The sequence below is a fragment of the Phyllobates terribilis genome, unplaced genomic scaffold (assembly GCF_046119375.1).
Source record: "Phyllobates terribilis strain yellow unplaced genomic scaffold, ASM4611937v1 Scaffold_1__5_contigs__length_1240528914, whole genome shotgun sequence".
NCBI lineage: Eukaryota > Metazoa > Chordata > Amphibia > Anura > Dendrobatidae > Phyllobates > Phyllobates terribilis.
In genome coordinates, this window is record NW_027362761.1 from 48,692,198 (window position 1) to 48,717,631 (window position 25,434).

At 44.5% G+C, this 25,434-nt stretch overlaps 1 protein-coding gene across 2 annotated transcripts in view; it reads right to left on the bottom strand.

Annotated features, from left to right (window-relative positions):
* Window positions 1–211: 211 nt before the first annotated feature.
* Window positions 212–25,434, bottom strand: part of SLC49A3 (solute carrier family 49 member 3) — a 116,392-nt gene continuing 91,169 nt past the window's right edge. For both annotated transcript variants that reach the window (XM_073661701.1, XM_073661691.1), the window contains 3 exons: window positions 14,735–14,892; window positions 4,550–4,662; window positions 212–3,286 (listed from right to left, as the gene is read on the bottom strand). In XM_073661701.1, the coding sequence (XP_073517802.1) occupies window positions 3,147–3,286; window positions 4,550–4,662; window positions 14,735–14,892 (411 nt within the window). In that variant the 3' untranslated portion in view covers window positions 212–3,146. The remainder of the gene's footprint in view (window positions 3,287–4,549; window positions 4,663–14,734; window positions 14,893–25,434) is intronic.

Consider the following 25,434-nt stretch of genomic DNA (forward strand, 5'->3'; position numbering starts at 1 on the left):
TGCCTGTTATTTACTGAGTCTGGTTCGTAAATTAGAATAGTGCATGCTGTGTTTTTTTTCCCCACGTAGACCATTGGTCCATGTACACTGGCTATAATGCATCAGTGTGTGGCTCATGGCGCACATGAGCAGCCCACATGCATACTATACGCTAGTCTGAATGAGTGATACACTGATACATAAAGAACAACAGAAAATACCACAACCTGGATAATGCTGATCTATTTTTATTAAAATATTACAAATGCATTTTCACACGTCAGTTTGCATTAATTTCTTTGACTGATAATACAGGTCTACAAAAAAAATTATTTCAGGTGCCAAGGTTTTTTGAATGGATTTAGGGTGTTTTGAGGGTCCTGAATTCAAAAATCCCATTACTTTTGCTGAATTGGTTCTAGTTTTTGAGATAATTTATCCATGAACATAACGCATTCCCCCGATGCGACTCGTGTGTGATAACAAATGCAATAGATTTTGGTCTCCTGACTTTTTAATAGTGCCTTAGGTAATGAAATATCCCATATAATTATTTTGTATTTCAATTTGTAGGCTTACAATGCTAGAAAAGCGACTTTTTGAAGCCAGAATTCTACTGTAATTAATATCTCAGAAACTAGAGCCAATCTGACAAAACCAAAGTCATATATTTACTCAGCACCATAACCTTAATATAAAACCGTTCAGACATCGCTGGCACCAAAATCACAGTATACCAGTGTAATTGCGTTTGTTTTTTTTATTTTTTTTGTTTAGAAATTATTATTGATTAAAACAGTGGTTTACAAAATGTACCTAATCCCCATCAACACTAATTGTTATAAAATAAATTTCAAAGTTGAACTTTTGGTAAGACACTCTTAACATCTTGTTTTTTTTTTTTTTTTTTTGAGACGTCGAGATATACCCTGACCGACACCTTACATGTAGGCATTAGTGATGAGCGAGCATGTTCGTTACTTGAGATTTACGAGCATGCTCGGGTGCTCGCAGAGTATCTTCGGAGGTGCTCAGGTGTTGTTTTCATCACTCCGTGCTCATGACTTGCAACTGTTTGACAGATTTAATACATGTGAGGAATGCCTGTTTCTTAGACATTCCTCACATGTATTAAAGCTATCAAACAGTAGCAAATCATGAGCACGGAGTGACAAAAACATAACACCCGAGCACCTCCGAAGATACTCTGCGAGCACCCGAGCATGCTCGCCAAAAGGGTTAACAGAACATACTCGCTCATCACTAGTAGGCATATGTTGGAGATTGACTGTAAAAAAAAAATAAATAACAGTTGCATTTGTATGGGAAAATGTTGGACACTTTTATGCATATGCTCATACGCTGGGTGCATGACGGCCCTTACACACATTATAAATGTACAATAGGCACTTTCGTAGACAAACTGCCGTATTTCCCATGCGAAGATCGCATCGCAGTGCACGGACTGGCCTGGCACCTGAGCGTGACAACGTGATGTATTTTAATGCAGCTGTCACACTCAAGTCAGGAGAGCCGACGGTCAGTCCGAGGATTGCAATGCGATCCTCGCACAAAAAATACGGCCATCTGTCTGCCCCCTTAGTCTACATACCGTCTTAGCCTACCGTTGGGTGTATACGCTCATGAGGTATACGCCTGACAGAGGCAACAGTCTGGATGGGTGTTATGGCATTTGTTCACCCGAGGAATCCATTGGCAGTAAAAGCATACTGCTTGTAATAGGGTTTTAACTGACCTGAAAAAGCATTAAAGAAACTATCAGAAAATTGATATATGCACTGCAATTTCAAAACTACTTGCTGCTCGTATGTTCAGTCTTTTTGAGCTTCTTTTAACCACTTCATGCACAGACGTAAAGCGGCTAAAAGAAGTGATCTGACCGCTTAGATGCCGCTCACTATTGTATACATAATTAAGAAAAAAAAATAGGCAGGCACAAAAGAGGCTTCAGGAAAAACACTGTTGGTGTGTTTCTGAAGTGTCTTCTTTTAGCAAAACTCAATTGGTTAGTCAACATCTTAAAGATGCTGTGTGCACTTTCCTTATAGTGGCCCTCTAAGGCTCGTGGTACATAGCAACATATGTCACACGACACTGAAATCGCAGTGACAAATTGCAACATTGGATGTACTGATTCCCTCCGGTGTGACCTGCTGGTGTTGGAAATTCTGTCTCTGGTCTCAAGTCACACATGACATGTGTGCAGCCTAGCTGTTTTATTTACAGCAAAACCACAGATCTAAAATAGTTGCGTGACTTTTCTGAAAATTGCTCTCTCGAGACGCATGTTGCTATGTAGCCGTAGCCTTAGGTGAAGTCTGCTATGGTAAATTGTATATAGAAACATGCATAGCCTATGCAGAGGCCAGATGAAGTACAGAGCGAGACGGCCGTCACCTATATGCCCCAGCTTCCTCCCGCTGTATCCGAGCTGCCACATATTTTATACAAAATAAAGATACAAGACACTTGTGGGGAGTGAGTGCCGCTTTTTTTTTCCTTCCTTATTTTACTGGAGTGTCTTTTTTTCATGCTGAGCATCATCTGTTGTCATCTTTGCAGAGTGGACGGTGTCATTTGTTGCACGTCTGGTGACATTTGTGCCGTTCATATACAAGTTCTGCAACTGTCCCATTAATCTGAAGCAATCCCATTCAGATGAATAGAACCAATTTTCAATTGCAGAAATTCTGTCAAGAAAATCTGCAACATGAAAATTCACCTTTATACATCTGAATTTGTTTTCCGCACCATGTGGATGAATTTCATTAGACAGTGCTGCAACAAATGTGCCATTTGGGAGTGTAGCCTTACCCTATCTACACTGCTTTCTGCTAACCTTCCGGTTCATGCTTGAAGAACAAGTCACACAACACAATATCAGTAAGAGAGTGTCCACCAGAACGACTAATCTAGACAACACCAACTATGGCTGGCAGCGCACATAGAATTTCAGCCACTTGCGAACAATATTGTTTTTAACCCCATCAAGAAGTAGTTCCATACTGGTACATTTTTTTGTGACAGTTGCCTAAGTGAGTGGTTTACCCATTTATGGATATCGTTCCAATAAATTCAATAGCACTAGAGTCAGAACGTCTCTGGTTACATTTGCTCAGTAGTCTTAAAAAAAACCATCTAGCAGGTTATTCTTGAACAAGACGATCTTCGTGTTTTTCTTTTTCAGCTGCCAATTCGGCTTTTAATCTTTTATAGTCCGTATGAAAAAAGATGATAAATATGCAGGCTGCAATGCTGCAAATCCCCGCCATCACTAATGTCGCAACTGTTGAGAAAAAATGCAAGTAATTAAAAAGCAAGCCAAGATTTAATGGTGAAAACACCTTGCAGTATCAGAGCTAAAGAGATCTTCTCATTATGACATGCCAGCTAATATGCCACAATAAGCATTGTCCACTACCTCTAGAATGTTAAAAATAGGTCCATGGTGGCATTAGAACAAAGAAGACCATATACTCACCTACCAGACCCCTGCTGTTACGAAAGATTGCGAAGGATGAAGCCAATGTGTGATGCACCCCGGTAGATTAGTAGGAGTTATTTTTGTTTAATAGCCCCATGGGATAATATACCGTAATATAAAAAAGATCCAAGTGGTATCTGATTTTTACGGACAGATTTCTTTTATAAACCTAGGAAACTGTATGTGACCGTGTGCATGTTTTATTGTAGTTGTATGAAAATGGATCACACACAGATGTAAAAAACAGACACACAGATGGCAGATTGATGACAAACTGATGAAATTAGAAAAGCATCATCCGCATTTTTTGGATGAAACTCTGAGGGTTTTTCATATGCTTGTCTGTAGGCACCCTAAGGGCAAGTGCACAAGACCGTTCTCTCTCCACCCGAGAAAACAGGTCCGATTTTTCTGATCAAAGTGGGTTCAGATTTTCTTGGAGGTGGAGAGAAAAAAACTGAAGTTTCTCCACCTTCTCCATTATGACAGTCCGTGAAAATCGGACCGCACTCGGATGTTGTCTGAGTGCGGTCCGATGTTTTTCACGAAACCATAGACTTCCATTGCCTATTTTGATCTGACACTCTGATCAAAGTCGCACACGTAACCAATTTTTTCTCAGACAACTCAGTCCAAGGAAAAAGTTGTACATGTGCTCAGCCCCATAAAAAAACATGGGTATGAGTGCTTGAGTGCTATCCATGAGAACAACGGATAGCACTCGTCCGATATAATCGATCGTGTGCACAAGCCCCAAGACTGAGTTCAGATGGCTGTTCTAAAACCAGGGACGGTCACAGCAGCAAATTGCAAATGTGACTGGCTCCGAGTGCAGCTCTTTGTACATGTCTGCATAGCGGACGAGTGCAGGAGCTGCCTGCTATTGACATGCACTAGCTTGTGTCCATAAATCTGAGACCAGTGCAAGCTGCGGTTGATGGTCCATGTGAGAAATTGTTGGTGTGTACAGGCACATTGGTTATTATTGGATCAGTGTGCTGTTCATTGAGCACAGAAACAGCACACTGACCGAAAACCTTACTTGAGAAAAAGAAAGCTACTTACTCGACCAGTCGTAAATTTCTGTCTGATTCTTGCCACAAGAGGATAGTGGAGAAGCAGCATAAGGTTTAGTAAGTGACTGGAATAGCACCATGTATATTAATCCCTGGACCTGACTAGAAAGTAGAAAGAAACATGGATGTTAATTAAACTTTTTTTTCTTTTTAGATGAGGTGTATGCTGCACATTTCAGCGGATAACCAATACATTCAGCTAAGTTTAATAATTCAGGCTGGGCATAAACTGCGTCGTAAACATGTTTGAAATTTGGTTTCACAATGATGTCACTCGTTTTTAGAAGATCACAGCATTACAGAAGCCTCTGCGCATTTTGTACGCCGGTATAGCATTTTGTTCACCAGTCATAGTCCACCACACCTTGTATCAAGAAGTGGCAAATTCATTAAAATGAATGCCTCTTAAAGAGGTTGTCCACTACTTTGATATTGATGCCCTGTCCGTGGGATAGGGCATCAATGTATGATTGGCCGGGGTCCCGCACGTGGCACCACCACCGATTAGCTGTCATCGGTGCCGGCGGAAGTCCTTACCTGCACTGCTTGGCCGTTAAGTTGTAGTGGCCGTCGCCGATAACAGCTGATCGGCAGGGGTGCCAGGTGAGGGACCCCAGCCGATCATACAGTGATGCCCTATCCTATGGATAGGGCATCAAAGTCAAAGTAGTGGACAACTTCTTTAATAAACTTGGTCAGGAGCCAGTGTCAGAAATATACTCCAGTCACTCATGGACTGTAGCATGTTCCTATTATAAATTAACACTGCTTTCATGAAGTAAATTGTGATTCATTTGTTGGGCCACATCTCCTCCAGCTAAGCACCACGCACTGTTCAAAAAGCGGTGCAAAAATGTTGACATATTTCAAACTATTATATGCCAGTTATCTGGTGAAAACTGTTTTATGAATACGCCACTTAGTGTACACTGCTGTTTGTACCATTCTGTTGGGAGTGTCCACTTGGCTACAACCTTTTTAAAGGGAACCAGTTAGCTGATTCATGAAGCCCAAATGACAGGCATAATGAACCAGACACTGGCTGTGACACTTTAGAGAAAACATTCCTTAAAGGGAAGTGGGGCTGTGGCCTAAGGGTCAAACAAGTGCTCCCTGAATATTAGGCACCTATTGATACCCCATGTATTCTGACAATGGCAATCATTCCACCGTGTCACAAATGTTTAGATTACTTATATTCTGCAGTTTTGTTTCTACAGTTCCAATGCAAATCCATGCATCTCCGTGACAAGAGGCAACAAATGATTGATCCTGCAGTTCTTACATCTGCCCCCTTACTTCTTGCTAACCTAACAAATGCATGCCGAGAAGAAGCATGGGATACATAGAAAGAAGAATGACATGGGCCATTGAAAACAGAGGTTGTTTGTTTTCTTGGCCTGAATCTTTAGCCCTTCCCTGACAAGGTTGAGCTTTTATTTTTTTTTCCTCTTCTTCTTCCAAGAGTCAGAACATTTATATTTTTCTATCAAATTAGCCATGAGAGCATTTTTTTTGTAGGACAAGCTGTAGTTTTGAATGACACGATTCATTTTTCCATACATTGTACTGGAAAACAGGAAAAAAATCCATGTGTGGTGAAATGGTAATAAAAAGATTGCAATTCAGCCACTGCTTTTTGGGCTTTATTTTTATGTTGTTCATTGTCCAGTGAAAATGAGCTGGCAATATGATTCTTCAGGTCAGTACAATTACAGTGATACCAAACTTTTTTTGTTGTTGTTGATTATTAAAATGGTGAAAAAAAGTTGGCTGGCTTGTATGGGTTAAATAATTTCAGATTTTTATAGTTCGAACTTTTGTGGATGTGTTAATACCAAATATTTAGATTTTTTATATTTCTTCAATTTCTTGGTATCGTATTGCAGTATATAGTGAAATTGATGGTCTCCTATGAAATCCAGTCACAAGTTAGGCTTCATTGGAGGACCAGGATAGCAGTGACAGGGCCTGCAGAGGGCCCTCGGCTACTATGGCAACCTGATGGCATCATGGGGGAGATGCGGAGCAGATGCACATATGCAGCAGCAGCCAAGGCATTTAAATACAGCTGGGACTGACAGTGCCTTGTAAATGATTGAACATGTGGACCAAGGCTTGGAAGTACAATTATGTCCATATATATTCCAAGGGTTTCAATAAAACCAGTATCAAAGCTGTAAGGCACAATATCTGGACATATCGGCCTACAGTCCTGCAAACCTGAATGTACAAGGAACAGTTTTGATTGGGCACCACTGAAGCGGGATTTAAAGGGGTTATCTGGGACTATTATTCTTTATTGCTAACTGCCTGCCTGTTGTGCCAAGCGCCGATCTCTACCGGCACAGAGTGGGAAGCCAGCTGTCAATCAGCATGACGACGGAAGTCAACCTTCCTCTGTTACCAACTTCTTGACTGTTAGTTTTTAGAACCATAGTAAAAAAAGAAAAGTCCTGGATAATCCCTTTCAATTTCCTTCTTTTGGCTATTTAAATACAGGAAAAAGTGTGGGGCATTGGTTTGAAGCTGGAACAGAATGAACCTTTAGCTTCGTGTGAATGTATTATTGTTATTATTTATTATTACAGTGTGAATGTATAAAAAAGGGAGAGAATAGAAATAAGGACAGTCTGTCACTGTCATGTCTTCTCATTGTCACCATTTGCATCTAACTAGACCATTTTTTTCCACAGCTACAGGTGCTTCTCACTAAATTAGAACATCATCAAAAAGTTTATTTATTTCAGTTCTTCACTACAAAAAGTGAAACTCATGAAAACACAAAAGTCATTATCTCAGTAAATTAGAATAATTAACAAAAACACCTGCAAAGGCTTCCTAAGCATTTAAAAAGGTCCCTTAGTCTGTTTCAGTAGGCTCCACAATCATGGGGAAGAATGCTGACTTGACAGATGTCCAGAAGGCAGTCATTGACACACTCCTCAAGGAGGGTAAGCCACAAAAGGTCATTGCTAAAGAAGCTGGCTGTTCACAGAGTGCTGTATCCAAGCAAATTAATGGAAAGTTGAGTGGAAAGAAAAAGTGTGGTAGAAAAAGGTGCAAAAGTAACCGGGATAACAGCAGCCTTGAAAGGACTGTTAAGAAAAGGCCATTCAAAAATTTTGGGGAGATTCACAAGGAGTGGACTGCTGCTGGAGTCATTGCTTCAAGAGCCACCACACACAGACGTATCCAGGACATGGACTACAAGTGTCGCATTCCTTGTGTCAAGCCACTCATGACCAATAGACAATGCCAGAAATGTCTTACCTGGGTCAAGGAGAAAAAGGAAGATAAAAAGCAACAACCAAAAAAGTTGGAGAACCAGGGTACAAAACTAAACAACCAAACACAAAAAAAACCTTAAAAAAATACCTTTAATAAATCATTTTTAAAAATTGTACTCAATAGTACCTATGGAACAGAGTTTACACACAAAAGGAGATATATATTTTGATATATTTAAATAATCCTATAAGGGGAGGGATGTATAAACACAATCCAAAATTTGCCCTAGGTTAACCCTAGTAGCAGATAATATCCTACCTAATAGCCGAGTATTTATTAACCCTAGGGGTTCAAGTGGTGTCCCCGCTCATCGGTGGGTATAACTCACCTCTCCCTATATCTCCATAGACAGACAAGTGATAAATATACAAATAGAAAAATGAATTGCCTTAATATAAAATTACAAAACGTCAGATCAAATAGCAAGATGCCAATCACATATGTAGCACCCTGAGGATTCGGCTGCTACAGGGGTATTGCACCTCAACCCAGAGGTGTGATATTCCACTCCCGGGTAAGGAAGGAGTGTGGAACTGAGCTCAGATAGACTGCATGCACTACATACATCCCATTCCAGAGGAGCAGGCCGACGGTACTCCCACTTAGAAATGTGCAGGTACAACCGAGCCTGTTCCTGGCTGGAGTGGGAGGGGGGTGGTACATCCCATGTAGTGTAGGGGCAGATAGGGGGAGCAGTCTGGGTAGTGATAGGAGCTCATTGGGTGCTGGTCACCTGAGCTCACACATAGAGGGATATATAAGGAGGGCACCAACTTAGATCAGGGTCAGACGCTGAGAACAAGTCAGTTGGAGAGGAGAGAGAAGGAAACAGCAGCCCTGGAGAGAGAGTGAGAGGAGCAAAGAAGGAGTACCCAGAGGGGAAAACAGAGAGGACCCAAGAACCCAAATTAGAGCACCGGGTGAGGAGTCAGCAAGAGGGTACCGGAACCCAAGCTGGTGGGGGCAAAGACATTCCCCAGCCAGAGACCGGAGACCGTGGGCAGTGTCTGTCACGGTCACCCACCACATTCACCCCGAAGGCACACCACATGAAGGGTCAGGGAACCCAGGGCCAAGGGTGTCCCAAAAGAAGGCCCGAGGGAGCTGGACCTAGGTGAATCACTGGTGGGGACGGCTGAAGAAAGGACAGAGGGAGAGCTCAGGGCCACGCTCTGGACTTGTTTGGGGGTTGGCCGGATCCAGGACCTGGTGGACGCAGCACGGCTCGGGTGGTCACTAGCAGCTGGAGTGACCAGTACAACATCAGCAGTAAGTAAACACCCTTAACTGCACAACCCGAGTCTGTCTTCATTGCCGGCTGCATCGCACCACCACAACCCCCATCCTCTGCGCCTGTCCCCTCTGAGGCTATACCCCTCCCGTTGGGGGTTATCTCACCAAGCTGCGCACCCACCATCAGCCTCAGCGGACCCTGCAGCAGCGGCGGCCACAGTGACCGCATCACAACGGGTGGCGTAGTCGACACAAAAGAACTTTAGTAACATCTGTAAAGCTGCCACATAACACTTAGCTTGACGCCCTGGGCACGGGACCGGGTCACAGCCGCTCGGAGACTACAACCCCCCCCATCTGATCCGGTGCCGGGTATTCCCCTCAAAAAGGAATATGTCCCAGGGGGCGCGTCAACTTTGGCGTAGTCGGCAGGATTACGTGCCCGCAACACCCGGGTACTGCGTGCCTGAAGAAAAGTGCAAGTTTACCTCAGAAAGAAGTCTCCCGCCGGTTCCAGAGGGTCCACGCCATCGGACTCCATCACCAGTCGTTTCCCGCCGATTGTCCGCCATTTCCAACTTGTTCCCGCCATCTGCAGAGTTTCCCGCCACTGGGCGACGCTTCCCGCCAAAACCGCAGATTTCCCGCCTTGGAAGAGCAGCGGACGCCATTATGGGCGTGCCAAAGGAGGGCAAGAGGCCACCTCCCATCGTGGGCCAGGACAGAAAATGGCGCCAAAAGTGGAAACCGCCCCAACCAACAGAGACTGTGATGCTGGAGGTGTCTGTCAGCGTGAAAGAACTTCCCCTGGAGCTGACAGTCACCGAGTTGCCCCGGGACCGCCCTCGAAGTGGGAGGAGACGAAAGAGAAGAGAAAAGATGGGTGTCGCTTGGAGCAGTCTGGAGCGAGCGCACCCGGAGGCAAGAGGTCTAACAAGGAGTAGCGGAGAAGCTCACCCGGAGATGGAAAGAAAGCAGAACAGCACCGGCCCGCTGGCCAGGAGTCTGCTAGAGACCGAAGAAGGAGGGCAGAGCAGCACCGGCCCGCTGGCCAGGAGCCTGCCGGAAGCCGAGCAGAGCAGCACCGACCCGATGGTCAGGAGCCTGCTAGAGTCCACAACCCCGCTAGGTCTAGCGGAGATCCTAGCGCAGCTCCCCCGAGACCGGGAGTGTGCACAAACTGCCCTGGAGGGCCTCGCAAGGAGGATGGCCCGGGTACAGCGCGAGATACTGGCGGAGTGGAGCCGGGAGATGGCTCAGCACGCAGAGACCAGTCAACGGAGCACGCTACCCTGGAAGAGGAAGCAGACCGCCTCTGAGGATGGCGCAGGAGGACCCAAGGCCGGAGACGGCGCCGAGGAGGGAGCCGAACGCGTGGAGGCAGGTAAAGGGGACGCCTATACCCCAAGCCGTGACACCGCTTACCTGCCCCAGCTCCCCGTCGCAGAGCCCGAAAGTCCCCCTGCTGTGCCCGTAGCCGCCAGGTCACCGCCATGGACTAGGCCCCGACTGGAAGCCGCTGCAGCGACCCCTGTGACGTCACGCGCCCCGACCCGGAGCGTGACAAAGCAGGAATTACCACCAGCCTGGTCGCAAGGCCTAGTACCCCCGGGCGCCGCACCACCAACAGCGCCCCCTACCTCCGCGGAGCCTCCGGCCTGGCCGCAAAGGTAGCCCAGGGCGCCGCCGTCCTAACGGTGCCCTTCACCTTCCAGGTGCCCCAGGCCTGGCCGCAAGGCCTGGGCAACCCGGGCGCCACCACCACCGCGCCCGCGCCCGCAATACCTAGGGTGCCACACCTGGGGGAGGACCTCTTCGGCCAGCTCACATGGCCGGACGGGCGGCCCTTCATCTGGCCCGAAGGGTACCCTGAGCTGGAGCGGCAGCAAAGACTAGGGCCCTTGTGTGAGCCCCTAATCCCGGCTCCGAAGCCCGTGGCTCGGGTCTCGCCTCCTCTAGCAGAAGCCCAATTCGTGTGGGACCCCACGGGAGAAGATTTGATGGGGTTCACCGGAGAAACTCGGGCAGCCGCAGCTGAACGTACAGAGTGTTGCCGTCAACAGCTGGCAGAGTTTAAGAGAGAACGGGAGGAGAGGCGGGTCAGAGAACAACAGGCCCAAATCCAGAGCGCGGAGCAGAAGAGCCGGACTAGGAGGAACCCCCGTGCAGCGCATTGTCCCCGCACCATCGGGACAGTGATAAAGTTCAACCCGCAGCATGGGTGGGGCTTTATTCGGGACCGTAACAACCGCGGTGACGTTTTTGTGACCCGCAGAGACGTCGAGTCCCACCTGCCGGAAGGTCACAAAGGCCGTGACCTCTACGTCGGAGACGAAGTCACTTTCACCCGGCACAAGTGTGCCAAAGGACCTTACGCCCTCCACGTACACCGCTTGACGGAGGAGGAGTTGCGGTACGGGGAGAAGGAGCCAGAGGACCCGGACGGGTCTGAAGAAACATCATATCAAGAAAGAGCAGGAGGAAGACGCCGTTGAGTGCGGCAGAGCAGGAGCTGTAAATAGTTACCCAATCGGGGTATAAAGGAACTGAAACTGAAACTGGAACTGTTGCTGCTGCTAAAATAGTCCCCGTTGGGACCAGTGAACTGTTTTACCCGTTAACCCCTTCATCCTACAGGCTGAGGACTGTGAGCAGCCATTCCCTACCCTCTACCTGGCCGAGGACTGAGAGCGGCCAACTTCCAACTTTCCCTGTATATAGTTGCGCTTCCTAAAGCGCCCCCTACCGGTTTTATAGAAAACCTGTTTTTCTAAGAGACTGTCGCACTTTTCCCGGACACACGTTGCACAGTGTCCGGAGGAGGAACCAGAGACAAGAGAAGTCTACGAGAATGTTTATATAAAAAAGTTTTATATATATAATGTTTTATATGTTTATATGAAAAATTTTGTATGTTTTGGTGTTATTTATGTCTTTACAGCCCGAGGACGTGCTGTGATTTACCAGGGGGGAATGTAGCACCCTGAGGATTCGGCTGCTACAGGGGTATTGCACCTCAACCCAGAGGTGTGATATTCCACTCCCGGGTAAGGAAGGAGTGTGGAACTGAGCTCAGATAGACTGCATGCACTACATACATCCCATTCCAGAGGAGCAGGCCGACGGTACTCCCACTTAGAAATGTGCAGGTACAACCGAGCCTGTTCCTGGCTGGAGTGGGAGGGGGGTGGTACATCCCATGTAGTGTAGGGGCAGATAGGGGGAGCAGTCTGGGTAGTGATAGGAGCTCATTGGGTGCTGGTCACCTGAGCTCACACATAGAGGGATATATAAGGAGGGCACCAACTTAGATCAGGGTCAGACGCTGAGAACAAGTCAGTTGGAGAGGAGAGAGAAGGAAACAGCAGCCCTGGAGAGAGAGTGAGAGGAGCAAAGAAGGAGTACCCAGAGGGGAAAACAGAGAGGACCCAAGAACCCAAATTAGAGCACCGGGTGAGGAGTCAGCAAGAGGGTACCGGAACCCAAGCTGGTGGGGGCAAAGACATTCCCCAGCCAGAGACCGGAGACCGTGGGCAGTGTCTGTCACGGTCACCCACCACATTCACCCCGAAGGCACACCACATGAAGGGTCAGGGAACCCAGGGCCAAGAGTGTCCCAAAAGAAGGCCCGAGGGAGCTGGACCTAGGTGAATCACTGGTGGGGACGGCTGAAGAAAGGACAGAGGGAGAGCTCAGGGCCACGCTCTGGACTTGTTTGGGGGTTGGCCGGATCCAGGACCTGGTGGACGCAGCACGGCTCGGGTGGTCACTAGCAGCTGGAGTGACCAGTACAACATCAGCAGTAAGTAAACACCCTTAACTGCACAACCCGAGTCTGTCTTCATTGCCGGCTGCATCGCACCACCACAACCCCCATCCTCTGCGCCTGTCCCCTCTGAGGCTATACCCCTCCCGTTGGGGGTTATCTCACCAAGCTGCGCACCCACCATCAGCCTCAGCGGACCCTGCAGCAGCGGCGGCCACAGTGACCGCATCACAACGGGTGGCGTAGTCGACACAAAAGAACTTTAGTAACATCTGTAAAGCTGCCACATAACACTTAGCTTGACGCCCTGGGCACGGGACCGGGTCACAGCCGCTCGGAGACTACAACCCCCCCCATCTGATCCGGTGCCGGGTATTCCCCTCAAAAAGGAATATGTCCCAGGGGGCGCGTCACATACAATATCAGAAATTGACTCAATTATAAATAGCCCGTTACAAGTGGCAGGATACCAATCACATACAATATCAGAAATTGACTCAATTATAAATAGCCCGTTACAAGTGGCAGGATACCAATCACATACAATATCAGAAACGGAGTCAATTATAAATAGCCCGTTTTTTTGAGGCATCAGCTAGTACTTATTGGCAATACTCCTTATGGGACCATAAAAGAGATAATCATTTATAGTCAAATGCTATCAAAATATATATCTCCTTTTGTGTGTAAACTCTGTTCCATAGGTATTATTGAGTACAATTTTTAAAAAGGATTTATTAAAGGTATTTTTTTTTAAGAGTTTTTTTGTGTTTGGTTGTTTACCAAGGAGAAAAAGACCTGGACTGTTGCTCAGTGGTCCAAGGTGTTGTTTTCAGATGAAAGTAAATTTTGTATTTCATTTGGAAATCAAGGTCCCAGAGTCTGGAGGAAGAGTGGAGAGGCCACAATCCAAGCTGCTTGAGGTCTAGTGTGAAGTTTCCACAATCAGTGATGGTTTGGGGAGCCATGTCATCTGCTGGTGTAGGTCCACTGTGTTTTATCAAGACCAAAGTCAGCACAGTCGTCTACCGGGAAATTTTAGAGCACTTCATGCTTCCCTCTGCTGACAAGCTTTTTGGAGATGGAAATGTCATTCTCCAGCAGGACTTGGCACCTGTCCACACTGCCAAAAGTAACAATACCTGGTTTACACACAACAGTATCACTGTGCTTGATTGGCCAGCAAACTCGCCTGACCTTAACCCCATAGAGAATCTGTGGGATATTGTCAAGAGGAAGATGAGAGACACCAGACCCAACAATGCAGACGAGCTGAAGGCTGCTATCAAAGCAACCTGGGCTTCCATAACAGCTCAGCAGTGCCACAGGCTGATCGCCTCCATGCCACGTCGCATTTATGTAGTAATTAATGCAGAAGGAGCCCCGACCAAGTATTGAGTGCATTTACTGAACATACATTTCAGTAGGCCAACATTTCGGATTTTAAAAACATTTTTCAAGATGTTATAAAGTATTCTAATTTACTGAGATAATGTCTTTTTGTGTTTTCATTGACTGTAAGCCATAATCATCAACATTAACAGAAATAAGCACTTGAAATAGATCACTCTGTTTGTAATGACTCTATATAATATATGAGATTCACTTTTTGTATTGAAGAACTGAAGTAAATTAACTTTTTGATGATATTCTAATTTAGTGAGAAGCACTTGTAATTGGTCAACTCCAGGAAAAAATGTTTTCTGGGAGTTTTTCTTAGTGAATTGTTAAGAATATTAAATATTGGTATGACTTGTGTTCAGAGCTGATGATCAGACCAGCAGTAACACCAGTTTATGATGCCAATCCCTCTAGTCCCTATAAAACATGTTACAACTGTATCTGTTGGCACATAAGTTCAGCAAGCGTGAACAATCCACTTACCCAGATATAAAAGCCAAACCTGTTGAGCTGCCTTCGCCAACTGGGTAAGAGCACTCCACAGCTAGTTCCATAGAAATTGGATAAATTGCAAACCCAAAAAATCCCAGCAAAGAAGAAATAACCACCAAGAGAGGGGCTACTTTCTTCAAATTAGACACCTAAAGAGGAAGCAAACAGATTGACAAGATTTTTACACAAGCCGGACCATAAAATATGACTACCCAAAGTTAGAGCTACTCTGCACACATTTAAAGAGCTTAGGAAGAGTGTCACAATGGTACCCAATTTCATATTTATGCTGGTAATAAAAATTGCCTAATGAAATGTATTTCTTTGTAAAATTTAGTTGTGACTGCCCTGGGCAAAGGTTTAGAGTGGGGCCCTAAATGCTTACACATTGCACCGTCACACACAAACAATTATATTGTATTTACATGCGCTGAGTTCAGGCTGTTAAATGAGCGTGATCGACAATATTGAAGTCGTTCATCGCTTGTTTCCCGGCCTCTTTACACCGGCTGAGGCAAAATGATGGGCACAGAACGATCACCAATAGATCAACCTGTCCCCATACAGTATCATGTTATCAGCAGCACATCAACAGTTTACACATGGCGATGTGCTGCTGAAAAACAAAGATTTTTGTTAGGCCAAAAACAATCCAATCACCCAATGAATGAGCAACATTTGCTCATTCATTGAGCAATTGATGATATGTTTACACCGATAAATACTGTCAGCACAGATAAGAGCTTATAAATGTGGACGCCACACACACACACACAGTATGTGACCCACACACACTGTATATTACACACACATGTATATACATGACGCACGCACACATGTATACACAGAACACATAAACACATACATACAGTGGGGAAAATAAGTATTTGATACGCTGCTGATTTTGCAAGTTTTCCTACCTACAAAGAATGGAGAGGTCTGTAATGTTTATCATAGGTACACTTCACCTGTGAGAGACAGAATCTAAAAATAATAACCAGAAAATCACATTGTATTATTTTTACATAATTAATTTGCATTTTATTGCATGAAATAAGTATTTGATCACCTACCAACCAGCACGAATTCTGGCTTTCACAGACCTGTTAGTTTTTCCTTAAGAAGCCTTCCTGCTCTGCACTCCATTACCTGTATTAATTGCACCTATTTGAACTCGTTACCTATATAAAAAGACACCTGTCCACACACTCAATCAATCACACTCCAACCTCTCCACTATGGCCAAGACTAAATTGCTGTCTATGGACACAAGGGACAAAATTCTATACCTGCACAAGGCTGGGATGAGCTGCAGGACAATAGGCAAGCAGCTTGGTGAGAAGGCAACAACTGTTGGCACAATTATTAGAAAATTGAAGAAACATCAGATGACTGTCAATCTTCCTCGGTCTGGAGCTCCAGGCAAGATCTCGCCTTGTGGGGTAAGGATGATTCTGAGAAAGGTCAGGAATCAGCCCAGAACTACACAGGAGGACCTAGTCAATGACCTGAAGAGAGCTGGGACTACTGTTTCAAACATTACTGTTAGTAACACACTACGCCGTCATGGATTAAAATCTTGCAGGGCATGCAAGGTCCCATTGCTCATGCCAGCACATGTCCAGGCCCGTTTGAAGTTTGCCAATGACCAGCTGGATGATCCAGAGGAGGCATGGGAGAAGGTCATGTGGTCAGATGAGACCAAAATAGAACTTTTTTGTATCCACTCCATTCGCTGTGTTTTGAGGAAGAAGAAGGATGAGTACAACCCCCAAGAACACCGTCCCAACCCTGAAGCAAGGTGGGGGAAACATCATACTTTGGGGGTGTTTTTCAGCAAAGGGGACAGGGGCGACTGCACCATATTGAAGGGACGATGAATGGGATCATGTATCGCAAGATTTTGGCCAACATCTTCCTTCCCTCATTAAGAGCATTGATGGGTTGTGGCTGGGTCTTCCAGCATGACACTGACCCGAAACAACAGCCAGAGTGCAGCGCCAGAGATGCAGACTTACTCTCTGCCGCGGTCCTGCACTTCCTCCCTCCTCTCCTGCTGCTGATGGCCGGGGTAAACATTTTGAGCGCAGATCCCCGGGCACTGCGCGCCCTGTCCTAAATTGTCCCCATCCAATGACTGGGAGACAATTACTATTTAAAGCACCTGCAACCTGCATGGAGGTGCCTTTGCAATGTTGTTAGTTTGTTTTCTAAACACGCTTGCTAGTTTTAAGGTCCCAGTGCTCGTATCCTAGTATACCAGTCCTATATATCAGCCGTGCCCGTCAGCCTCAGCCTGCCTGTAAATCAGCCGTGCTTGTCTGCACCAGCCTTCCTGTTTATCAGTTGTGTCCGCCTGCCTGCCTGTAAATCAACCGTGCCCGTCTGCACCAGCCTGCCTGTTTATCAGCCATGACTGGCTGCATCTGCCTGCCAGGATACCTGCCTCCCTGTGTGTCTGTCGTGCCAGACACTATACTAGCCGTGCCTGCCAGTACTTGCCAAGTCTACCATTTGTGCCTCCTGTCCCTTGGAGGGTCAGCTGCCATCCACCCGATGTCAGTCCTGGTGTAGCACCTGGTCCCGTCTCTCCTCGGATCGCAGTATCGTCAGCCACCATGCATGCAAGGTCGGACTTGGTGAAGCACCTAGTCACGCCCCTCCAGGCTCTCCTCTGATCACCGCACAGTGGTTCCACCACGCAGTCCGTTACACAGGGCAACTAAGGAGTGGCTTTGTACGAAGCATTTCAAGGTCTTGGGGTGGCCTAGACAGTCTCCAGACCTGAACCCAATAGAAAATCTTTGGAGGGAGCTGAAACTCAATGTTGCCCAGCAACAGCTCCGAAACCTGGAAGATCTGGAGAAGATCTGTATGGAGTAATGGGCCAAAATCCCTGCTGCAGTGTGTACAAAGTTGGTCAAGAACTACAGGACCTCTCCATTTTTTGCAGGTGGGAAAACTTACAAAATCGGCAGTGTATCAAATTCCTTATTTTGCTCACTGTATATGTATACAGAGAGCACATACATACACACATACAGATACATGCATACACAGCAGATACATGTATACCTAGAGTAAATACATACAGACACATGCATACACGGAGTACATACAACCAGACGCTTTCATGCACAGAGCACATACTTACAGACACATGCATACAAGAAGCACATACATACAGAGACATTCTGTACACACAGATCACATACATACACAGACCACAAGCATATACAGTACAGACCAAAAGTTTTGACACACCTTCTCATTTAAAGATTTTTCTGTATTTTCATAACTATGAAAATTGTACATTCACACTGACGGCATCAAAACTATGAATTAACACATGTGGAATTATATAGTTAACAAAAATGTGTGAAACAACTGAAAATATGTCTTATATTCTAGGTTCTTCAAAGTAGCCACCTTTTGCTTTGATGACTGCTTTGCACACTCTTGGCATTCTCTTGATGAGCTTCAAGAGGTAGTCACCGGAAATGGTTTTCACTTCACAGGTGTGCCCTGTCAGGTTTAATAAGTGGGATTTTTTGCCTTATAAATGGGGTTGGGACCATCAGTTGTGTTGTGCAGAAGTCTGGTGGATACACAGCTGATAGTCCTACTGAATAGACTGTTAGCTGCTTTTTTCTTGCCATAATACAAATTCTAAGTAAAGAAAAACGAGTGGCCATCATTACTTTAAGAAATGAAGGTCAGTCAGTGCGAAAAATTGGGAAAACCATCAAGCGCTACAAAGAAAATGGCTCACATGAGGAGCGCCCCAGGAAAGGAAGACCAAGAGTCACCTCTGCTTCTGAGGAGAAGTTTATCCGAGTCACCAGCCTCAGAAATCGCAGGTTAACAGCAGCTCAGATTAGAGACCAGGTCAATGCCACACAGAGTTCTAGCAACAGACACATCTCTTCAACAACTGTTAAGAGGAGACTTTGTGCAGCAGGCCTTCATGGTAAAATAGCTGCTAGGAAACCATTGCTAAGGACAGGCAACAAGCAGAAGAGAGTTGTTTGGGCTAAAGAACACAAGGAATGGACATTAGACCAGTGGAAATCTGTGCTTTGGTCTGATGAGTCCAAATTTGAGATCTTTGGTTCCAACCACTGTGTCTTTGTGTGACGCAGAAAAGGTGAACGGATGGACTCTACATGCCTGGTTCCCACCGTGAAGCATGGAGGAGGAGGTGTGATGGTGTGGGGGTGCTTTGCTGGTGACACTTGTTGTTTATTCAAAATTGAAGGTATACTGAACCAGCATGGCTACCACAGCATCTTGCAGCGGCATGCTATTCCATCCGGTTTGCGTTTAGTTGGACCATCATTTATTTTTCAACAGGACAATGACCCCAAACACACCTCCAGGCTGTGTAAGGGCTATTTGACCAAGAAGGAGAGTGATGGGGTGTTACGCCAGATGACCTGGCCTCCACAGTCACCAGACCTGAACCCAATCGAGATGGTTTGGGGTGAGCTGGACAGAGTGAAGGCAAAAGGGCCAACAAGTGCTAAGCATCTCTGGGAACTCCTTCAAGATTGTTGGAAGACCATTTCCGGTGACTCCCTCTTGAAGCTCATCAAGAGAATGCCAAGAGTGTGCAAAGCAGTCATCAAAGCAAAAGGTGGCTACTTTGAAGAACCTAGAATATAAGACATATTTTCAGTTGTTTCACACTTTTTTGTTAAGTATATAATTCCACATGTGTTAATTCATAGTTTTGATGCCTTCAGTGTGAATGTACAATTTTCATAGTCAAGAAAATACAGAAAAATGTTTAAATGAGAAGGATATATATATTTTTTGGGAAGAATCAACAACAAGTGGGACACAATCGTGAAGTGGAACGAAATTTATTGGATATTTTAAACTTTTTTAACAAATTAAAGACTGAAAAGTGGGGCGTGCAATATTATTCGGCCCCCTTGAGTTAATACTTTGTAGCGCCACCTTTTGCTGCGATTACAGCTGCAAGTTGCTTGGGGTATGTCTCTATCAGTTTTGCATATCGAGAGGCTGAAATTCTTGCCCATTCTTCTTTGCAAAACAGCTCGAGCTCATTGAGGTTGGATGGGGGGCGTTTGTGAACAGCAGTTTTCAGCTCTTTCCACAGATTCTCGATTGGATTCAGGTCTGGACTTTGACTTGGCCACTCTAACACCTGGATACGTTTATTTTTGAACCATTCCATTGTAGATTTTGCTTTATGTTTGGGATCATTGTCTTGTTGGAAGATAAATCTCCGTCCCAGTCTGTTTTGCAGACTCCAACAGGTTTTCTTCCAGAATGGTCTTGTATTTGGCTCCCTCCATCTTCCCATCAATTTTAACCATCTTCCCTGTCCCTGCTGAAGAAAAGCAGGCCCAAACCATGATGCTGCCACCACCATGTTTGACAGTGGGGATGGTGTTTTGAGGGTGATGAGCTGTTGCTTTTACGCCAAACATATCATTTTGCATTGTGGCCAAAAAGTTTGATTTTGGTTTCATCTGACCAGACCACCTTATTCCACATGTTTGGTGTGTCTCCCAGGTGGCTTGTGGCAAACTTCAAACGAGACTTTTTATGGATATCTTTGAGAAATGGCTTACTTGCCACTCTTCCATAAAGGCCAGATTTGTGCAGTGTACGACTGATTGTTGTCCTATGGACAAACTCTCCGACCTCAGCTGTAGATCTCTGCAGTTCATCCAGAGTGACCATGGGCCTTTTGGCTACATCTCTGATCAGTCTTCTCCTTGTTTGAGATGAAAGTTTAGAGGGACGGCCGGGTCTTGGTAGATTTGCAGTGGTCTGATACTCCTTCCACTTCAATATGATCGCTTGCACAGTGCTCCTTGAGATGTTTAAAACTTGGGAAATCTTTTTGTATCCAAATCCGGCTTTAAACTTCGCCACAACAGTATCTCGGACCTGCCTGGTGTGTTCCTTGGTCTTCATGATGCTCTCTGCACTTGAAACAGAACCCTGAGACTATCACAGAGCAGGTGAATTTATACGGAGACTTGATTACACGCAGGTGGATTCTACTTATCATTACCAGTCATTTAGGACAACATTGGATCATTAAGAGATCCTCACTGAACTTCTGGAGTGAGTTTGCTGCACTGAAAGTAAAGGGGCCGAATAATATTACACGCCCCACTTTTAAACTTTTTTAACAAATTAAAAACTGAAAATATACAATAAACTTTGTTCCACTTCACGACTGTGTCCCACTTGTTGTTGATTCTTCCCCAAAAAATTAGAATTTTATATCTTTATGCTTGAAGCCAGAAATGTGGCAAAAGGTGGAAAAGTTCAAGGGGGCCAAATACTTTCACAATGCACTGTATATACATACGGTCATAGCTGAAAGTGTTAGCACCCTTGAAATTGTTCCAGAAAATGAAGAATTTCTCCCAGAAAATCATTGCAAATACACGTTATGTTATGCACATGTTTATTTTATTTGTGTGTAGTGAAACAACACAAAAGAAAAAAAAGGGCAAATTGAACATAATTTCACACATAACCCCAAAAATGGGCTGGACAAAATTGTTGTCACCTTTCCAAAATTGTGGATAAACAACTGTGTTTCAAGCTTGTGATACGCATTACTACTCACCTGTGTGGGCAATATGACAATCACAAAGTAACATGTGTGGGCAATATGAAAATCACACCTGAAACCAGATAAAAATGGGAGAAGTTGACTCAATCTTTGCATTGTGTGTCTGTGTCCCACACCAAGAATGGAGAACAGAAAGAGAAGAGAACTGTCTGAGGACTTGAGAACCAAAATTGTTGAAAATATCAACAATCTCAAAGTTACAAGTCCATCTCAGGAAATTTTGATGTTCCTTACTCCACTGTGCGCAACATAATCATGAAGTTTACAACCCATGGCACTGTAGCTAATCTCCCGGGATGTGGATGGCAGAGAAAAATTTATGAAAGGTTGTAACGTAGGATAGTCTGGATGGTGGAAAAGCAACTCTAATCAAGTTTCAAAGAAAAATGGTGGAGATTCAAAGATGTTTTGGGGTTGTTTTGCTGCCTCTGCCCATTTTTGAGGCTTTGTGTGAAATTATGTCCAATTTGCCTTTTTTTCTCTGTTTTTTTTTGTGTTGCTCCAATACATGCAAGGGAATTAAACATGTGTATAACAAAACGTGTAATTGCAATAATTTTCTGGGAGAAAAACTTCATTTTCTGGAACAATGCCAGGAAGGGGCAACACTTTCAGCCATGACTGTATTATATATAATTATATATATATATATATATATATATATATATATATATATATATACAGTGCCTACAAGTAGTATTCAACCCCCTGCAGATTTAGCTGGTTGACACATGCGGAATTAACTTGGCATTGTGACATTTGTACTGTAGATCAGCCTGGAAGTGGGAAATGCACTGCAGCAAATATTGTTTTTTTTTTTTTTTTTTTTTAAAACGTTAAAAGTTAATTCAGAGTGTCATTTATTATTCAACCCCTCAAACCACAAGAATTCTGTTTGGTCCCCCTAAGGTATTAAGAAGTAGTTCAGGCACCAAGAATAATGAGCTTCACATGTGTGGATTAAAGATCTCTTTTGCCAGCCTTTTCTGACTATTTAAGACCCTCCCCAAACTTGTGAACAGCACTCAGACATGGTCAACATGGGAAAGACAAAGGAGCATTCCAAGGCCATCAGAGACAAGATCGTGGAGGGTCACAAGGCTGGCAAGGGGTACAAAACCCTTTCCAAGGAGTTGGGCCTACCTGTCTCCACTGTTGGGAGCATCATCCGTAAGTGGAAGGCTTATGGAACTACTGTTAGCCTTCCACGGCCTGGACAGTCTTTGAAAGTGTCCTCCCGTGCCGAGGCCAGGCTTGTCCGAAGAGTCAAGGCTAACCCAAGGACAACAAGGAAGGAGCTCCGGGAAGATCTCATGGCAGTGGGGACATTGGTTTCAGTCAATACCATAAGTAACGTACTCCACCGCAATGGTCTCCGTTCCAGACGAGCCCGTAAGGTACCTATACTTTCAAAGCGTCATGTCAAGGCTCGTCTACAGTTTGCTCATGATCACTTGGAGGACTCTGAGACAGACTGGTTCAAGGTTCTATGGTCTGATGAGACCAAGATCGAGATCTTTGGTGCCAACCACACACGTGACGTTTGGAGACTGGATGGCACTGCATACGACCTCAAGAATACCATCCCTACAGTCAAGCATGGTGGTGGCAGCATCATGCTGTGGGGCCGTTTCTCTGCCAAGGGGCCTGGCCATCTGGTCCGCATCCATGGGAAGATGGATAGCACGGCCTACCTGGAGATTTTGGCCAAGAACCTCCGCTCCTCCATCAAGGATCTTAAGATGGGTCGTAATTTCATCTTCCAACAAGACAACGACCCAAAGCACACAGCCAAGAAAACCAAGGCCTGGTTCAAGAGGGAAAAAGTCAAGGTGTTGGAGTGGCCTAGTCAGTCTCCTGACCTTAACCCAATTGAAAACTTGTGGAAGGAGCTCAAGAATAAAGTCCACATGAGACACCCAAAGAACCTAGATAACTTGGAGAAGATCTGCATGGAGGAGTGGGCCAAGATAACTCCACAGACCTGTGCCGGCCTGATCAGGTCTTATAAAAGACGATTATTAGCTGTAATTGCAAACAAGGGTTATTCCACAAAATATTAAACATAGGGGTTGTATAATAATTGACCCACACTTTTATGTTTAAAATTTATTAAAATTCAACTGAGCAACATAACTTTTTGGTTTGTAAGATTTATGCTTCTGTTCATAAAACCTACTCTCGTTTGCAGTTTGAAGGCTCTAACTTATTTGCATCTTATCAAACCAGCTAAATCTGCAGGGGGTTGAATACTACTTGTAGGCACTGTACACACACACACACACACACACACACTGTAGAGTACTGGTGGAGTGGGGGCCCTGGAAAATTGCAGAGTTTGTCACTCCCCAATGCCGGCCCTGGACTATAGTTAACTCCAGTGTCAAATAGTATTCAGTTTGTTCTTTGTTATGGACCTCTTCAGGAAAATGATGTTGTTTGATACAATCTCTTGGATATGACTTGCTGTTACTCATTCGTAGGCCACGGCCCCACTATCAGTATTCGGTCAGTATTTGGTCAGTATTTATTCTCAGGAGTGGGAGCCAAAACTAGGTGAAGAACAATCAGAGAAAAGGTATAATAGAAACAAGTCACCAATTCTGCATTTATCACCCACTCCTGGTTTTGGCTCCCACTCCTGAGAAACAATACTGACTGAATACTGACCAAATACTGATAGTGGGGCCTTGGCCTAAGACATAGAGAATGTGCACAAAATGCGTTTTTGCAGTGAAAAACACATTTTACGGTCCCAGGAAAGTGAATGAGATTTCTGAAATGTCATGCACATGTTGCTTATTTTTTTTTTTGCAAGTGTAAAGCAGTTTCAAATCTGCATCATGTCAATTACTTCAGCATTTTTGCAGAGTTTTTCACCCATTCTAATGACCGGGAATAAATGTATCAAACATACATAAAAAATGAAGCAAAAATGTACGTTTTTCTGCAGCATTTTTTCTGCCAATAGACACATTATTTAGACAGAAATGTCTGCAAACAAATACTTAAAGGGGTATACCCTTCTCCAAGATCCTATTCCAATATGTAGTAGGTGTAATAATAATAATATTAGAAAATACCTCCAATTACAAATGTAGTATAGTTTTTCTGATTCACTTTGTCTCTTTCCTCATGTGCAGGCATTGCAGTAGCTTAGGTATCCATGGTTATGACTACTGATACAGTGACAGTTAGTTAGCTAGTTGCTAGTGATCGTAACCATGGATACCTAAGGTCATGCAATGCCTAGACATGAGGTAAGCGACATAGTGAATCAGAAGAACTATACTAAATTTCTAATTGGAGGTATTTGCTAATATTATTATTATTACAACTACTACACATTGGGATAGGATCTTGGAGATGGGAACATCCCTTTAAAGTGTACACATACTCATACAGTATATTATGAGCATGCAACTTTTTTCACTTATCTTATTTTTCATGCATGTAATGCTATTTCAAATGTGTCATAAAAAAATTATCTACTATATAAATCAACTTTTCACAGTAAGCAAAATTAAATACAATAAAAAAAAACAACACAATGTTTGTTATTTTACAGATTGTTATATATTTGAAAAAGTATTCTAAAATCTAGGAATTTTCTATGTCTAATCTTAAAGGGGTTGTCCTGTAATTTAATATAAATGGTCTTAGGATAGGTCATCAATACCAGATCAGTGGGGGGTAGAACACCTGGCACCCCCACCAATCTAGTATTGATGATCTATCCTGAGGATATTTAAGTAATTTAAGTACCAGACAACCCCTAATACTTAATGTAATGTATAATGTAGCTAATAAAGTATCACACCAGTCACAATATGTAATATCACAGCTCACCTTGTCCCCCTGTGTGACAAATGACCTCTACACAAGAGCATGCCTAAAAACTCTATCATAGAAGTCAAGGAGTCAGAGCTTGACTATTGTTTCCTATGTCTACAGAAAATAGTGAAAAAAGAAGGGAGCAGCCCAGATGAAATAATCCTCCATCGATGGATACAGAGCATCCACAAGCTCGACTCCAAACCTCCTACTCCAATAGCCAATGAAACAG